This window comes from Malania oleifera, chromosome 10 (genome assembly GCF_029873635.1).
Source record: "Malania oleifera isolate guangnan ecotype guangnan chromosome 10, ASM2987363v1, whole genome shotgun sequence".
NCBI lineage: Eukaryota > Viridiplantae > Streptophyta > Magnoliopsida > Santalales > Ximeniaceae > Malania > Malania oleifera.
Window position 1 is genome coordinate 71,870,406 of NC_080426.1, and position 19,115 is coordinate 71,889,520.

General features: G+C 36.2%; 1 protein-coding gene across 8 annotated transcripts in view; it reads right to left on the bottom strand.

Annotated features, from left to right (window-relative positions):
• The window catches only part of LOC131166021 (uncharacterized), a 33,060-nt gene extending 15,317 nt beyond the window's left edge, over positions 1–17,743 (bottom strand). For 2 of the 8 annotated variants that reach the window (XR_009139711.1, XR_009139712.1), the window contains exons 1-2: positions 17,119–17,743; positions 15,978–16,079 (exon numbers count right to left, since the gene is read on the bottom strand). Coding sequence is in view for 2 of the 8 variants with exons in the window: in XM_058124240.1 (XP_057980223.1) it covers positions 17,133–17,666 (534 nt within the window). In the remaining 6 variants the exon portion in view is untranslated. Of the gene's footprint in view, positions 1–1,040; positions 1,397–9,441; positions 9,676–15,748; positions 16,094–17,118 lie in introns of those variants that run through there. The other 6 variants (XR_009139710.1, XR_009139714.1, XR_009139713.1 and 3 more) reach the window with 6 other exon arrangements.
• Positions 17,744–19,115: the final 1,372 nt, after the last annotated feature.

Sequence of the window (19,115 nt, forward strand, 5' to 3'; positions counted from 1 at the left end):
ATGTTACAAATGCCCAAACTCATCCCTTCCTTATCTTCTACAGGAGCTACCCCTCTTAATTTATCTTTTAACGTTATACCATTCATCCATCTAAGCATTCTCATTTTGGCAACTTTTACTTCTTGGATATGTTGTTTCTTAGTCGTCGAGCATTCTAATCTATATAGCATAACTGATCTTACAATCATCCTATAAAACTTCCCTTAATTTTAAGGATATTTTACAATCACAAAACACTCGAAGCACTTCTACATTTTACCCAAACTGCTTTAACTCTATGTATTACATCTTAAATTTCTCATTAGCTTGCATAATAGATCCAAGCTATCAAAATCTACTAGTGCTATTAATATTTTTATTATCAAGTTTAACTTTGTCTTCAATATTTCTCCTATTATTACTGAAATTACATTTCATATATTCTATATTATTTCTACTTATCCTAAAGCTTCTCTCTATAATTCTAACTTAGATTCTACTTCAACCCTAGTTTTGTCAATGAAGACAATCTCATCTGCAAACAACATATACCATGGAACCTCATTTTAGATACTCCTAATCAGTTCATCCGTCACTAAAGCAAAAAAGACAAGTGCTCAAAGCAGATCCTTAATGTACAACTATTGTGATTGGAAATTCTCTAGTCTCTCCACTTATAGTCCTAATGTTAGTCATTACTCCATCATACATATCCTTAATGTCATCAGTATACCTATTACATACACCCTTTTTTATTCTAAAATCCATCATAAAACTTCCCTAGATACCCTATCATATGCTTTCTCTAAGCCGATAAATATCATATGATCTTCCTTCTATAAACCAGTTATTGGTGGGAGTGTGGGACAGACAAAGGAGATTGAAGAAGATTGTAGTCTATTGGAGAGAATTTTTTTAATATTTTGTAAAGAATATTACAGTAGGCTGTATGTCTGAAGTCTGTAGAAGTTAATGGATTAAGGATTCTTCAATTTGGAAAACTAAAGCCAACACGGTGGCATCACCTATTTGGGATTAGTATTGAAGGAGAAAAGAAGTAATGGCAGCAACTACATCAGCCTCTATAAGGTTCCAACAAACTTTGCAAAATTTAGCATTAAACCCATTAGTTCTTGGGGACACATAAGAGATCCTTGCACCATCCTTATTCTACATTCCTAATTTAAGAGCTTTCTGGCATCGACTGAAAAAGAATAAATCTTGATGTTTTGGCCTTCCAAGTGAAGCCCAAAGATTCTAAACTTTTTGTTCTACTAACTTTCTTCAGCCTTCAGCAAAAAGACATACTCTATGTTGAAGCCAAAAACATATCCCGATCTCTATATCCACACATCATGACAATTACTTGCAGCCAAAGATTATCCCGATCTCTATATCCACACATCATGACGATTACCTGCAACCAAAGATTAAAAAAAAAATAAAAATAAAAAACTTGGTAGATCCCCCCATAGCCTCTGAGAGTTCGATGCTCAAATCAGGTATGGAAGAAGTAAAATAAAGTTGCATCAGTATTCAAAGAGATCAATTGTCATCCCTTTCCTACCCCAAAAATCCCCTTTTATTGATGAGACACCCTTTTTGGTATTCAATGTTGAGAGTCTTTAATTTGTAGGGAGTTATAAGGTCTTAAAGGGTCATACCCCTTTATTTAGGAGTTACAATCTCTTCATTTCCCTTAATTGGCTTAGGTTACACCTTTATGTCCAGGTGCCCCTTTGTCTTCCTAGTTGTAGATATTATTTTATTCTCCATTAGTTGCCCTTTACTCGTTAGCTTTGTAAATCACCTTCAAGCTTAGGAGTACTTATTTTTCACATTTTTTTTTGGCTCAACAATTGATTATAAGCAAAGCCCATCAATCAATCTATAAGCAGGGCTCATGTGTCAACTATCGATTATGAGCAGAGCTCGTATATCACTTATAAGCAGTGTTCATCTTTCAATTTATGAACAAAGCACAGAACTTGGTTTTCCATTATAAACAGAGCTCATTTGTTAAATTCAAGCAAAGCTCAAATGTCTATTATAATAAAAACTCATCTATCACTCTATTAGCAAGGCTCATCTATAAGTTTACGAGTAGGGCTCATTTTTTGCATTTGAGTCGAAGCTTGGGCCTTTTGTCCTTGGCCATTCTGCCAAATGGGCCTATTTGAGCTTTTGCTCCTAATATGTTAGTTTTCTTCATGCAATCCTATTTGGCTTGTTGGGTTAGTCTTCCAGACATTTTGGACTATTCTTTGAAATATTTTTTCCTGCATACAGATAGCACTAAAAGGAGAATATCTTGTCACATTATAATCATGTTACTTGATGTGCATTTATCAATAACTTTTTATTATCTTCTCTTGTAGATCGAACCATATTATTACAGTTATCCAATTTTTTGTATCATGTTAAAATGAAAAATATTCTATGATTGGTCCATTTAGAATACTAAAAAGGAATCACCAAATGCTTTGCAACCCAATAAATAAATTAGGGAAAGAATTCAAACACATTGAATAATTCAAATACTCCAAAGGCTTATGAAATTATTGCAGTCATCAATCTAACCAGACGAACCTATAGTATAAGATATTCTTAAATTATCAGGTTTAACTTGATTAAGGTAGAGAAAAAACCCATCAAGCCCAAGCCTCATAATTGAGAACTAGGCAATGAAGATGACAACTGTAAATGGGAATTGAGGATGTGATATTCTAATGTTACTTAAGCTGATGCCTTACTAGAAGCTTAGTGCACAACCATTCAACATGTGGGTCCAAGTTGGTTATGCATGGTGAACCAATAGCTGCCCTTAGAGAACGTTTAGCAAACAATTAAGGGACACCATTATAGGATGGACACTTTGCCTCAAATCAATCCCAAAACAGCATTACTTTCAAATGAGGCATAGGATCTAGCAAATCCCTAGGCCTCTTCATTGTGCCTTTTAACAAACACTTAATGTCCACTAATGGTGGGAACATGGAAATAAGAAATGGAGGACATACCTATGGTCCTTGATCACCATGCAATTTAATCAATTACTTCTGCTCAAGACTCAAATGAGAGAAAATCATATGACCATTTTTATGCTTATTTTTATGGATATTAAGAGGAAAATTACACGACTAGACTAGCAAATGAATCCAAGACTTCTCCATCTACTCTTTTGTACACCTACGAAAAATTGAACAAAGGCCAGTGATGACTTTTATCAGCCATGAGTGACAAAAGTCCATACAAATCTCCCATGGAAGTTGGAACTAGTGGCCAACATGGTTGTTGGAATTGGCTAAGAGAGAGAAGCACCTCAAGTGGTCCAAGGATTGAGATTTGAGAGGCCAAGCTCAAGTATCAAGGAGCTCTTGGTCTTGCCTACAAGGTGATCGCCAAAGATTTCTAGGGTAATCAAAGTTGGGTCCTAGGTGGAGTCAGCCTAGTGTTGATTATCTTTTGTCTTTTGCTTTTTTTTTTTTTTGTTGCAGGAACCTCTTCGTGCTTGGAGCCAAGGTTCTCCTGGGTTTGAGGTTGATCAAGTTGCACCTCACTTCCTCTTCTTTTTTTTTTTTTGGGATTCCTTACGTGTTAGGGTCATGGTGCTCTTCAGTCTAGGGGCCAATCAAGGTTCCTCCCACCTCTTTCTTTTTCTTCTCCTTTTTGCACAAGTTACAAGGACAGTCAAGTTTGAATAGAATTCTCCTACCCTGCACGTCAAATAGGCCTTCTTGGTAGAATGGCCAAGTATAAAAAAAACAAATAGGCTCACTTGAATAAAACTGACAAATGACTAGGCGCAAAAGGACAAATAGGCCTGATGAAATAGGTCCACTTGACAAAATGACCAAGGACAAAAAGCCTAAGCTTCAGCTCGAATGGAGTAACTGAACTCTAGCTCGAATGCAAAAACTAAATCCTACTCATGAACTGATAGAGCCTTGCTCATAGAGTCACGCGATAAGCTATGTTTATAAGTTGACATCTGCTTATAATAGACAATTGAGCTCCGCTTGGTTTTGGTTGATAAGTTTTGCTCATAAGTATTAGATGAGCTCTACTAGTAAATTGATAGAGGAGCACTTCTTATATAGACAGTCAAACTATGCTCATAATAGGTGATCAAAATTTTGCTGATACAAAAGAGCTATACTTATAATTAACAAATAAGTAGTACTCCTAAATTGACAAATAAGCTCTACTCATATAAATAACAGTTGAGCCCTACTCATAAATTATAAGTGAGCTATGCCCATAATTGACAGATGAACTGTGACAGACGAATTCTGCTACGAGCAATGATCATAGTCTGACGAGCTCTACTCATAAATAAAACAAAAGCTTCGAACATAATCGAAAGATGAGCTCTCCTCATAATTAATATCCAAGAAAAATATAATGTGAAAAATAAGTACTCCTAAGTTTGAAGATAATTTTCAAAGCTTAAGAGGTACCTTGACATAAAAGGAGTAACCTAAGATAATTAAATTAGGGAAATAAAGGGATTATAACTCCTAAATAAGGGAGGGAAACAAAAGGAACATAACCCTATAAGACCTTATAACTCCTTACAAATTAAAGGCAATCAACATTGAATACCAAAAAGCCTCATCTATAAAATAGGATTCTTAGTTGAGGTAAGGAACAACAATTGATCTCATTAAATATTATTTTTACTTCATTTTTACTTCTTCCATCCCAGACATGAGAATGAGTAAAGGCGGCCCCTAGAGGCTACTAGGGGTATTCCAAACTTTCTTTTCTCTTCATTGCAAGGGATCATCATGATCTATGGATGCAGAGATCGGATACGATTTTGGCGTCAACACTCTAATTGTCTAGCGATAGCAAATGCGATAGCATCAAGACAAGAATGTAAAGAACAAAGTTGTTCCTAAGTTTGATTCATAGCATTCTTAGCAATTTTTTATTCTCTTGCTCAAGTAGGAGAAATGAAGCTTGTGAAAATTTCTTAACTTTTTCTTCAAAAAATTAATCTTCTAGCACAAGATGAGCATTTGAGTACATGAGCAAGTGGGATTCCAAGAGCTTTTGATAGTTTCCCAGAACTTAGGACAATCAACCCAACAGCCCAAAAATCTAAATGGAAAATTAGAGCCTCGTAAGACTTCATCAGAGAAAAAAGAGGCACAGCTATACAACAAATCGAAACATCTAAAAATTTAAAAATAAAAAAATAAAAACACTAATCTAAAATAGAGTGAAGAATCTAACTACAAGTAGGAGAAGCAATGAATCTATCCAACTTTATGGAGATAAAGAGAATTTCTTTTCTATTAGACCATGTAAAATAAGGCCCAATAAACAAGATATTATCCAAAGAAAAGCTATCAAGAATATGTCTAAAGTCTTTCATCCTTGCCAGAGTACCACACTAGAAGGAGAATAAAGTTGTTACTCTTAGAAGATCTTTAACAATATAAAAATCACCACAAAACAAGCTAAAAAGAGCCCTGAGATCCTCAAGAAAAGGATAGCAAATCCTACCAAATCATTTTCCTTTCTTGGACATTATTAAGGGATTACAGAAAAGTGATTCAATGTGTAGGCATCACCAAAGAGGACATGTTCAAACTATTTTTGTGAGGTTTAGAGTTTACCTAAATGATATTAAAAATAGCAAGGTAAAACCACCTATTTTCTACCCAAAGAAACTTTAATATAATTGTGTAAAAGATCCAATACTTCTATATGTAGGAAATACTGTTACCCTATGTTTGGGAGAGGCCTTAGATTTGGATTTATGTGGATGTGGACAATATGTAATACCAAATTGTATTGAGTTTTGTCCAAATCCTCCCAAATCCAAATTCAAAGCCTGAAATTCGTGCTCCCAACACAATTAGAGAAGTTTGCAACTTTAATTTTAGTTTCTAGGATTCCCAACATACCAAGGGAAGAGCTCAAAATGAACCTGGCAATTTCCTTTCATTTTATAAGAGGATCATTAAGACCCCTAATATTCCGTCTTGCAATATTAACACTCATCGTTTACGGGTAGAGGGAGAGCTAGTTGACTTTGGAGCCCTACCTTTCTTTTTCTTTTTCTTAATCACACAGTGCTGTGCCTTCTTATTAGAAGTTTCATCTTGAGAAGAGCTGCTGGAGATGCCTTTCAAGCTTCCATTACACTGCAGAACACTGCCGCCAGACAGAAAAATAACATTTCCATCATCAACTATTATTGCTTTGCTCTTTCCACCACTGCTGAACTTGTCATCCTGATAGAGGAAGCCTTGGCATGCTTATTAAGAGTCTCCATTCAAAACTGCCTTATGCCCTAATTAAATTATAGAAGAAGAATTGAGTAACAGAACCTGCAAAACGTGATGGAATACTAGAAAGAGAAGAATCTGAAGCTAAAAACTTAAGTCTCCACTCAGAACTGCTTTATGCCCTGATGAAAGTGATGAATGTTTAAGAGGAGTAAGTATCAGAACCTGAAGAAGAAGAATCTGAAGCTAAGAAATTAAGCCTCCACTCAGAACTGCTCTATGCCTTGATGAAAGTGATGAATGTTTAGGAGGAGTATGAGTATGAGTATCAGATCCTGCAGAATGTAATTAAGGAGCATCTGAAACTGACACATCATCATGCTAAAAAATTTCATTCTTTTCCATTTGACCATGTCACTAAAGAGTAACTGAGCCATTAAAATCATGAACTCTTACAAATTCAGCAGTCAGCACTACAGCCTTCTTCAACATCCTCAACAATCTTGCCCTTCACCACACCCTCATCAATATTATTAAGAACACAGAAAGCAGGAATTGGGATCCTGTTTCTTTTCCACCCACTGATGTCTAATTTTGAATGCTAATAAAGCTCAATTTTAGACTCATGATTGATCATTTTATTTGCCTGACTTGTAGCTTTGAATAATGCTCAATTTTAGCTTTGAATAATGCATTAGAATCATGATTGAACACATTTTAGAATATGACCGACTTCTAATTGTATAATGCTTTGAATAATGACTGAACATTTAGCAGGCTTTCAAGGATATTCAGTTCCTACTACAGCAAATCACCTTCGGGAGACAGAATCTCAACAGAGTTAGATATATCCTCTGAAAGATTAACCTCAACACAAGTTCTCACACAAGTCAAGTTCTTCATTTGCCTAGTGTAAGGATAACCATATGTAAAGGAACATCTACAGCACTGCCCATATCAATGTAAGGCAAAGGTGTACAGACAATATAGAACAAAATAGAGAAAATAACGCCAAAGAAAAATCAATCACACGCACAAGACAATATTTACGTGGTTCGGCAATTTTGCCTACGTCCACAGAGTTGCAAGGATTTCAATATTATCAGGAAGAAAACACAGAGAGTGCGGCGATACAATGCTCTCCCTCTCGCTCTCTCGCAGGTACAACCACGCCAACCCTAATCACCCGAAAGCAATCCTTTTATATGTTGCGCCTAGGGTTCCGTTCCGAATAGGCTCCAAAATTTTCCCAAGGGCTTTGCCCCCGGACCCCCACGAGTACGGCTTGTACCCCTTAGTCCATGAGCGCTGCGGCTTGGGCCTTCGCTCCATAGACTAAGCCTTAAGATAGAAATTTCTAATTAAATAGGGGTTGGGTCGGCATCCAAATTAAAACACAACTAGGCTCCACAAAAGCCCAACAAAACTCACTCTCATTAATAGTATTTATGTCCAATTTACCTCATGTCTCTTTTCCCTATCCCTAGAATGGTTGCCAAGAGATTGGAGGGTTTCCAAAGAAGATTCCTTTGGGTGAACACTGGTGAGGTTTTCAAATATCATATTGTTAAATGTGGAGCAATTAAACAACTTTTTCAAAACAGTGGCCTTGGCCTCAGATACCTCATTATCTTTCATAGAGCCCTTTTGGGGAAATGGCTTTGGAGATTCATGATTGAGAAAAATCACCTCTAGAGGGATGCCATTGCTGTCAAGTATGTTCGTCATAATGGTTGGACCAAAGAAAGCTCACGGTACAGGTGTTTGGAGATATATCAGAAGAGGATGGGAGAATTTCTAGCATGAATCCATGATATTTGGTGCGGTAATTCCCAACTGAGCTCCTCTTTCCCTTCCACCTTTAGACTTGTAAGTGACAAAGATGCTCTTATTAGCCAACACATAAAGTTCACCAGTCTAGGGATTGTTTGGGATATTCCTTTGAATAGAAATGCTTTCGATTAGGAGCTTGATAGTTGATGCTCTTACATATTTTTTCAGCATTCTCTATAAGTCTCATTGTCAGGTCAATACCAATGAGCCCAAATGGATTTTGAGAAAAGATGGGAACTTCACTGTTAGCTCTTTCTACAAACACCTTAGTTCCCTAGCTGAGCGTAGCACTAACTTCCCTTGGAAGCTGATTTGTAAAATGACAGCCCCTTCAAAGGGTGCCTTTTTCACATGGGAAGCAACTCTTGGAAAAATCCTTACTTTAGACAATCTTCAGAAAAAAAAGGTTTCTCTCTTGTCAATAGATGCTTGTTGTGAATTGAGCATGAGAAATCAGTTGATCACGTCCTTGTGCATTGTTCATGGGCCAAGAAATTGTGGAATTTAGCCATCTCTGTTGTAAATCAGAACAGGGTCACTGCAATTATGGTAAGAGGTGAACTGTGGGCTGTGAAAGGGATCATATCAAATAAGAAAGAAGATCTCTCACCCCCATTCCCCTTGCTACTTTTTGGGCGGTGTGGAGAGAAAGGAACAGAAGAGCCTTTGAAGGAATTATTTCTCCTATTCAGGTTGTCATGGACCATTGGATTGCTATGATCTGTAGCTGGCATTATGGGCTGCTTGAATGAGACCCCTTTGTTTACTCCTTGATTTTCTTGACACTTTTTTTAGCAAGGGATGTTTCTCTCTCACCATTTACTTTGTACTTGGCTGTCATCCCCTTGATGGCTCTTTTAATATAATTTATTATTTCTCTTTGTTGATAAAAAAAAAAGTTAAAAAAAAAAGTGAGTTGAACATGTTTCAAAAAACAAATCTTTACGAACATTAACAAAGGCATGGAGTTTCAAGTAAAACATATAAGTTTTGTTTTTTTTTCTTTGCTAGATAAAACAAAAAATTGTTTTAAAATAGGGTAAAAGATCCTGACCTCCTCTAAGATTTGGCAAAATGACACGAACCTTCCCTGAAGTTTCAAAAATACCAAGGACTTCCCCTAAGTTTTCAAAAACTCCATAGACCTCCCTTATGTTTTGGCAACAAGACACAAGCCTCCCCTTCTATTTGCAAAAAGACAAGTATCTCAAATGTCAAGAGAGTCTATGGAATTTTTGAAACCTCAGGGGAAGTCTGAGATTTTTGAATCCTAAGGGGAAGTCCGTGTCTTTTTGCCCAACTTCAAAGGGGGAGGTCAATGTCTTTTTCCCTTTAAAATATAAGTGAGTTTGCAAAACACAAATCACAAAATATCATATCTCAGAAATTTCATAAATGAGTTTCATATTTGGAAACAAATCTAAGATCTCCAATACTAATGCTATGTTCGCTATTAACTCCCATGACAATGATCGTATCACATAACATCATTGACATGGAGTACAATGAAGCTGAAAGTCAATAAATCACAATTACACATCTCATAGAAAGCCACAATTTGTTTACCCCTGACATGGTATTGAAATCAACTTCTAAGAACATAAAATGTGTTTATTTTTTCCTACAAAAAAAGAGGGGTGATAGAAGAAGAAACTCATCAAGAGAAAAAAATATATATGCATGGAGGATAAGAAATTCTTCTAGACAAAATAGAATAACTAAATGAGCAAAAAATACATCAGACACAAACAAGAGAAAGAATGAATCTTCCTGTGAATTATAAAAACCCACACTCCCAAAGCAACCATGACTATAGCAAAGCAGAGATGAAAGTACAGTCCTAGATCAAATCAACAAACGAAACCTGATCTTGAAAACTACAAGAATTTCTCTCCAACCAAATGACCCACAAGACAGCAAAATCTGCAGGCCGCCATAACTTCTTCACATCCTTATACCTCCCAAACCCCCTAAAAATCCTTCAAGAACAAGGACAAGCCCAACACTCTCCAAACAAACCAAAATGCCTATTCCATAAAATTCAAGCAAGTAAGATATGGACATGAGTCTAACCACTTGCGTAACACATCAAAAACACATTGGGTAACAGAGCCTTACAAGGGCATCTCATCAATCACAACAACAAATTGTTGGTGTTAACTCCAATAAGAGTGGTCATCCACACAAAATCCTTAACCTTTAAAGGATTCTTAAATTTGCACAAACGGTTAGTAAGGAAAAAAGCAAGGAGCACACTGTTTTTTTTTTACTGGAAAATTACTCAAGCAAACCAACCACACTGTTATAAACTTGATTCCTAAATCTGATCATGCTACATCAGTTGGAGATTATAGGCCTATATCCTGCTGTAATGTTTTGTATAAGGTGATTGCAAAAATTATAGCTGATAGAATTAAACAAGGATTGGAAGGGATCATCAATTCAGCTCAAACTGCTTTCATACAGCAAAGGAGTATGGCGGAAAATATTTATCTGGTTCAAGAATTGGTGAGGAAGTATGCTAGGAAAAGGGTATCTCCAAGGTGCATGCTCAAAATCAACCTCAAAAAGGCATATGACTTAGTCTCATGGAGCTTCCTAAAAGAGATGCTGCTGCACCTAAACTTTCCAAGTATCATGATTGATTGGATCATGGAGTGTGTCTCTACCACTTCTTTCTCCCTCTCCCTAAATGGAAGCTTTCATGGTTTTTTTTAAGGGAAGGAAAGGCCTTAGACAGGGTGACCCCTTGTCCCCCTTATTGTTTGTGTTATGCTTGGAATACTTATCAAGGCTGTTGAAGGATATGGAGCAAAAGTCAGACTTTAACTCTAACCCGAAATGTGACAAGCTGAGAATTAACACTTGGCATTTGCTGATGACTTAATACTCTTCTCTAGAAGGGGGCTGTCATTCAATTAAGTTACTTATGGAGTGTCTTGAAAAGTTCTCAGAATGCTCAGGTCTATCTACAAATTGCCTCAAGTCTAACCTTTATCATGCTGGAACCAAGGAGTATGATCTGGGGGAAATCAAGTAGATAACTGGATTTAATGAAGGTGTTTTTCCTTTTCGATATCTTGGCATCCCACTTGCTGCCTCCAGGCTCACTGCTGCTCATTATCATCCACTGGTAAATAGAATTGCCAATCTATTTAAGAAGTGGCCTGGACATACGATATCCTATGCGGGGAAACTGGAATTGATAAACTCTGTTATCCAGGGTATAGAATGTTTTTGGTTGGCAATATTCCCCATTCCATATAATGTCCTTGAGCATGTGGTGAAACTTTGCAGGGCTTTCCTATGGGGTGGAAGGAGGAAACTGTTAGTGGCATGGAAGGACGTTTGCCTCCCAAAATCTAAAGGAGGGTTGGGGAACTTGGATCTCAGAACTTGGAACAAGACTCTCCTTGCTAAAGCCTTTTGGAATATACAGGCCAAGAAAGATTCATTAAGGTCTAGGTGGGTTAACCAGTTTTATTTAAAAGGTTCAAATATTTGGGGAATGAACTCGAAGCATGATGACTCCCCTCTTTTAAAAAAAAATGATTGATATCAAAAACCATCTACTTCTGAAATGTGGGAATCAAATTGAAGATGCTGAGAGATTGTTGAAGGAGAAGGATTTTGATAACAAGGGGTCTTCACACTATGACTTCTGGAGGCAAAAAGGGGTAAAGTTCCCTGGTTTAAAAGAGGTATGGAAGAACGGAAGCACTTTAAAGCATGCCTTCACACTATGGCTGGGGTTCAAAGGGAAGCTACTCACGAGTGATAAGATATGTTGGGGAAATGATGATCATAATTGTGTTTTTTTGTAAAAATGAAACTGAGACTATTGATCATGTTTTTTTCAGTTGCAGCTTCTCTTCACAGGTTTGGGACGATATCAAGAAGTGGTTGGGAATAGAGAGGTCCATGTCTACACTGAAAGCAGCAGTGAAGTGGCTACATAAAGAGGTAAAAGGAAATGGTATCGGTGCAGTGGGGAAAAGGGTTGGTCTTGCTACTACTTTCTTTTTCCTATGGCACTTCAGGAATAAGATGAGATTTGAACATAAGGCTATTGGAACTGAGGAGTTGACTGAGGTTATCTAGAGACATACTTACAGAGCCATGTTTGATAAATTTGACCTACACATGATTTGATTGTAATATGTTCAGTTGTGTAGGTCTCCATTGGATTGTATTGATGCATTGTTGAGTTCTATGTGAAATGGCCTCGTGCCCCTGGGTATGCCCAGGTTTTGATGTATTCCTTGTTACTTGTGTTACTTGGATGGGGGAACTTTGTTTCCTCAATCGATGTATGTTTTTATATATTCCATTTTTGATCAATATATTTACCCTTTACTGATAAAAAAAAAAAGGAATAACAAGAGAAACATCAGAAGCATCCAAACCCCAAACACTGCCATCTGCACAATAGGATAACAAGACTCCAACAAAATGAAAAATAAATAAAGCTCCTCCACTCCTATATCATAAGATTTCCAAGAAAATGAAAAACCCAAGAAATAATGTGTCATCAACGAAAAGATAGATGCAACATGACACAATGAAAGACAAAAGAGAGAAGGAAAAGTACTTTCAAAAAAAAAAACCTACTCCCCAAGCTAAAGATCCTCCCAAAAACAAACCCAACAACCATCTCCCACTTTTTTATGTACATGGAATGAAAGGGAAATAGTTGTGAAATGGATTTCCAAGGGCTTTCATGAGTAACTCTGGTCTCTAATAGCATCTTACTATTTGCTTGCAAGACAAATTTTCTCTGTATTACTTTATGCCAAAGAATTCAACTTCAAAGGAAAATGCCACAGCCATTTACCCCCCTAAGTAATGTTTTTAGACATCGGATTACCAAGACCCAAGCCCCCCTCATTCTTCAACCTCCATTTAACATTTCAACTCACAAGCTGATCTCCCTCTCTCCCAACCTGACCACAAAAAATCCCCCCATAATCTTCTTCAACCGAACTACAATCTGAATTGGAATCTCAAAGAAAGAAAGGGAGAAAATTAAATTAAAGAGTAAAGGAGCATTCAAATGTAACACGTTGACATGGACATTGTTTAACACCCATTAACGTGATCACATTGTAGCCATACTAAGAGATAAAAATAGTTCACAAATAGATAGTTTGTTTCTAGCTATCAAACATGAGAAATTAAAAAATTTCCCTGTTTTTGAAGCAAATAAATAAACAGAAATTTCCATAACATAATTCTAGAAATTAATCCAAAGAAACAATACATAAATCATGCCAAACCCAAATTTTCAAAGAAGCCAAAAATAAAAATGGTTTCAACCAAAAAAAAAAAGACTTGGGGTTCAAACACCCTTATGCTCTTTTTGGTGACTTTAAATTTTATTGCATAGTTTTAAATCAATGTCATATAAGCATGGTTTTAAATAACGGCCGCGACCATTACGTAACGCCGTTACATAATGGTTTTTTGGGTTAACGATACCTTTACACACCTGAAATCGGTGGGAAGAAAAATCACAATTGTAGCGGCTATTATAGACCTCAACCGTTACGTAAAGGCCGCTACAGCCATTACGTAACTGCTACAGGACTATTTATTTTATTTTTTACTTTTTCTTCTCACTTTTTCCCTCTTTCATAATCATTCTCAATATATACCAAGTGGCGAGAGGGCGGAAAGATTATAATGAGGATGACAATGATACAAAAATTACGGTTTCTTTAAATACTCACAAGAGATGCATTAATTAACAATTTGAAAATACTAATTTGTTAGGAAAATATTTTATTTTTACAATATTAGTAATGTGATATTTATGTTCTATATTTTTCAACTTCAACCTTCTTTCTTTTCTAGTTTTTTATATTTGTATTATTCATATATCTTATATATCTAATAGATTAATGGGATGTATAATGTATTTTGTTTTATTAATTAATTTAGCACACATAAAATTTATCATAAATAAGAACAATGAGAAATATAAATACGCACACGCACATAATTTTTTATATTAATTTTGGTTTAAAACAAATGTAAACTTGTTGCCCTTACCAAATAACTTAGTTAGTCAAACTAAAGGATTCAAAATACGCTAAAACTCTTTTTAAGAAGGGCTAAAAGCTTAAAACATGCAAGTACACTAACATGCATTAGGTTGTGTGCTTCAAAAAAATTCACGGCCATTACACCCGCTTCCCATTATGTAACATCCGCTAGTCCCCCTTCCTATTACAACCGTTACCATTATGTTACCCTACCCGCTACCGCGATTTAAAACCATGCATATAAGCCATTAAGTAGAGGTATCAGTGGCTTCCAATATCATGGAGGTCCTTTGACAACCCATCACACAATAGTCGGAGCACTACAAAAAGTTACTACATTAGCATATTGGTTCTAAATGACTGAAATAGGTTTGATTTTTTTTTTGCATTTGGCTCATTTCCCCATAGTGAGCCTTAGAAATTCAATTTTAAGTCGGTTTATTTTAGTTAGTAATTTTTAAACGAGAACAATTTTGGGCTTATTTTCTTCAATATTTAGTATGTATTTCTTTAACAACTAGCATTCAAGTATCTAACTTTCTGTCTGACTAAAATTACATATTTGCATATTGTAAATTTTTTCAAATTTTTTTTTGTTTTTTTCTTATGCCTAAGACAAAAATATGTTCAATTGCTATGTGTTTTTGTTAGATATATGAACATTCCATATTTTATATTTTCTATATTTGTGATTTCTTAGTTTAAACTACATTATAATCAATAAAGTGGTGAAAAGTAGCAAATGCATGCTTTTGCTAGCCAATAAAAATTAAATCAATCAAGATGACATCCAATATTTGCAGTATGTGTTATATTTAAAATTTACAATATATATATATATATATAGATATATATCATTTAGAGCATTATTATGTAGGATTCTGGATCAAAACATGTGTGTCTATATGTTTTTAACAAGTTAGCTAAAGCAAAAAAATGAATCACGAATACAATTGCCATGACCACTGCACCTCAAACCATTATTGAGACCATTATTGTTTTCTAAAATCGTGCTTTAGTCACTTGCATTAAAGTTAGCACACAATTTCCAAAAGATAAAACCAAGAAAATGTCCTTAAACTTAAACCCATAAACATTACAATATATATAAAGCCACAATTAATACTCAGAAAATAATTCAAGGAGCACAATGCACAATCTATCTTATAAACAAAGGTCTAAAGGGTCTCTAACATCCAAAACAACACAAAACAATTCCTGAACATTTTTTTGGAATTTAGCTGCATTTTCTCAAAGAATTCGATAACAAGGAAAACACAATAGATGAATGGGGGACTTTGAACGCTATACCTCCTAATACATGTATTCCAAAAAAGTATATGCATACAAATCCATGGCAAGGACCCATGTAGGTTCCCTGCTCCCTCGCTGTTACTCAACCGACTCCCAACTATGAGCTTGGCCATTTCATCATCTTGAACAATTTTTTTTCAAATCAGTGATAACAGCTATACCCACTTTGAGCCTTTGATTCTCTAATATATGGAAGAGTTAAAATGACATCTATATATTGTTACAAAGAGCTCAAGGCATACTACAATAACCATCAAACATCTAACCAAAAAAAAAAAAACGGAGACATGTTTTTTGGGGCTCAAAATGGTCACCCACCACTATTGAAAACATAAATTTCTAACTTTGGATCATCCATAACTTCCTTCAATTGATATCCAAATGACACAAACCTTGTTTAGTTAGTTTTCCATGAATGATGAGAATCTTTCTAAGTTTGGTCACTAGAAAGTTGTTGGAGTGGCGACTATAGCCAAAGAACAAATCTAACAACCAGGTTTCTAGCATGAAAATGCAATATATGAAATTGTAACCATAAATAAACAAAAACATGTATGAGACTAACCTTAAGCCAAGCCTTCAAAAGTCTAAGATCAAACTTGTACCATCTCGCCTTTCTCCTTTCTTGCGGGTTTAATGTTAGTCTCCAACATAGGAATAGTGCTTTCTACAATGAGATAGCTATTTATAAGAGGTTTTAGGAACTCACATGTATTCAAAATTCTTATTTTTGTACTAATGCCATGATACATTTATCACTTAGGTTACATTTAGTCCATGGAATAATTATTCCTATAAATAAAATGGAATGGAATACAAATTTGAGAATAAATATTTTCACATGGTAATAGTTATTTCTTGTGAAGGGGAGCTTAGGCGCAGCAGTAAGGTTGTCAATGTGTAACCTGGAGGTCACGGGTTCAAGGCGTGGAAACAGCCTCTTACAAAAATGTAAGGTAAGTTTGCATACTATAGACCCATTGTGGTCTATCCCTTCCCCAAACCCCACATACATGGGAGCTTTGTGCTCCAGGCTACCTATTTTATTTTTTTTTAATAGTTATTTCTTGTTTATTCCTTATTATTCAGTCCATCATGGAATAGGAAAGGAGTAGGCAATCCTATGGTGAAACTTAAGAATAGTTATTCCTTATCTATTCCTTGTTATGGAGTCATAAAATTTTTTTATATTATTATTTGTTTTCTAGTAAGAATAGGCTATTGTGAGCACTTTATTCTTAGGCATAGACATTCCACTAACCAAATGTAACCTTAGGTCACATTTGGATTGCAAAATGGAATGGGATAGGAATGGAATGTGATAAAAAATTGAATGAAGAAAAATTAAAGAAATTAAGTCATAAATTCAATTCTATTCCACCCGATTTCATTCCATTCCTATCTACCAAACATGCAATCAGACTTTTTTTTTTTTAACTTCTCTGAATGGCGCATCACCTTTCAAATTCCAAACAATTTAAGGGACATTTGTATAATGCCCAATGACAGAAATAAACGCAACCAAATCCTGTAAATACTTTTCCATGATACAAACTACAGACTACAGTTTTTCCCTGGAAGTTATTATAACATTGTGGGCAAATGAATAATTTCCCAACATTGTTTTAATAAGCATTTCTGACGATAGACCAAACATTAATGTGTTTCAATTTGAAGCTCAAAAGGAAACAAAAAGGTGTCCATACCAATTTGACCTAACTCAAGCGACTCTAGAAAGCTCTTGAAGACGCTTCCCCAACTCATCCAACCGAGTCTTCCAATCGCTCTTTATACGCAAAGGTCTCACCTCGCGATAATCCAAAGCACTGTCCTCCATTTCCCTCCTGCCCATTGAGGTTGAAGAGCCCCTTCTCTCATTCTCCTCCTCCTCCTTCTTCTTCTTCTTGGCCTCACTGATTTTTTTTTTCTCATCAGCGGCTCTCCGTAGAGCCCACAAAACATCTGAGCCTCTGAGCTGTCTCTCTAGTTCGGTTTCTGGAGTTGGATTTGGCGGGGTGGATTTCGAATATGGTGAGTTGCCGCTCGATTTAGAAGCGGAGAAGATAACGCGGCCTAGGCCCCCGGCGCCCTGTGCAGCGATGTCATGATGATGCGAGAAGGCGAATCGATGCAGCCGTCTCTGCCGCAAGAAGGCTGAGACGGCGATGGCACAAGTTATCCTCTTAGATTGTGTGGTTGCCGTGGAGAAGACGGTGACAGGGAGCCCCGGTGATCCCGTCTGAGCAGCCCACATGGTGTTCGAGCTTTGATACTGGACCACCCCCCAACCAAGCACCTAACTCCCAACGGAAATAAGCCAAGATAAGGGTGGAGATAGCTAGTCTTTGTCCTTTGTTTTTATTTAAATTATTGTCATAGTATTTTTAATATTTTTCTTCTTTTTTGGAATACGCACCGAATTTCCACATGTTCATTTTACGGTCCACGTGACTAATCTCGCGCCCCTTGAAGCCGATCCCACAACTCCAAAGGGAAGGAAATTTTAGGAATTCAGGGGCGGAAACGAACCCGGGAGGGTTTTAACACTTGACCTCGTGAGAGGCACTCCCGCAACCCGCACTACCACATGAACCACGTCCTGAGGGTTTTTTAATATTTTTCTTGTTAACTATACTAGTGTGCAAAAAATTAGTTTAACGAGACATATTAAAATAAAATTAGCATGTGAATATGAGAATAAAATTGATAAAATTTTGAAAAAAAAAAAAGAATAAAAAACATCTAAAATTATTTTTACTATTTTTTAACATTTATGAAAGTTTGTGGTAACATTAACCATAGAGATCCGAAAAATTTAATTTATGGAAAAAAAATAGGCAAAAAAGGAAAAAGGAAAAAGGAAAGGAAAGCGAGAGAAAAAAAAAAAAAGGCGGAGGGAAGAAATTTAAAAAGCGGCTTCAGCAGGGACTCGTCGACGAACCCATTATCTTCGTGGACAAACGTCATTCTTGGTCTTGTCGACGAGTATACATGTCTCATTGACGAGGAGATATCGAGAGCAGAGAATTTCTGGCCATTAAGGGTTCGTCGACGAACCCATTATCTTCGTCAAAGAACGTCTTTCGATGACTCGTCGATGAGTATACGTATCTTGTCGACAATACCACGTGAACAGCTGTCTATATAAAGGCTCAAATTGGATTTTCAACGAGAAAATAGATTTCTTTCACTCTCTCTCTCTAACTTTCGGCTCCTCCCTCTTCTCTCTTCATTTTCAGCTCCGTTTTAGTCCGTTTCAACGATCAGAAACCGCCACAAGGATTTAGGGGTTATTTTTTGCAAGTTGATCGGAGCGGATTGTTGATTTAGAGTCCTTGGGCACCACTCCAAAATCAGGGTAAGTGAGTTATTTTAAGGTTTAGATGATTATTTAGCATATGTTGTAGACTTTTTGAGTTCGATCTCTAGTTTTGATGTTGACGAAACACAAGATCTTATGTTTGCCAAGTTTGTGTGCAGGATCAATTGACAGTATCATATTGATGGCATGCGGCAACTTGAAGAAGAATGAAGACTCCGACATATTTACTTGCTGTATTTTCATATTCGGGTCTGTAATATTATTGAAGTTCAGTGGTTTGTAATAATAAATGCACTGCATGCATGATAGGATAGATAAGATCAAAGGCCATAGATTGACTGTAGGACCCATAACTCTGCACTAAAAAGTTCCCTATTGATT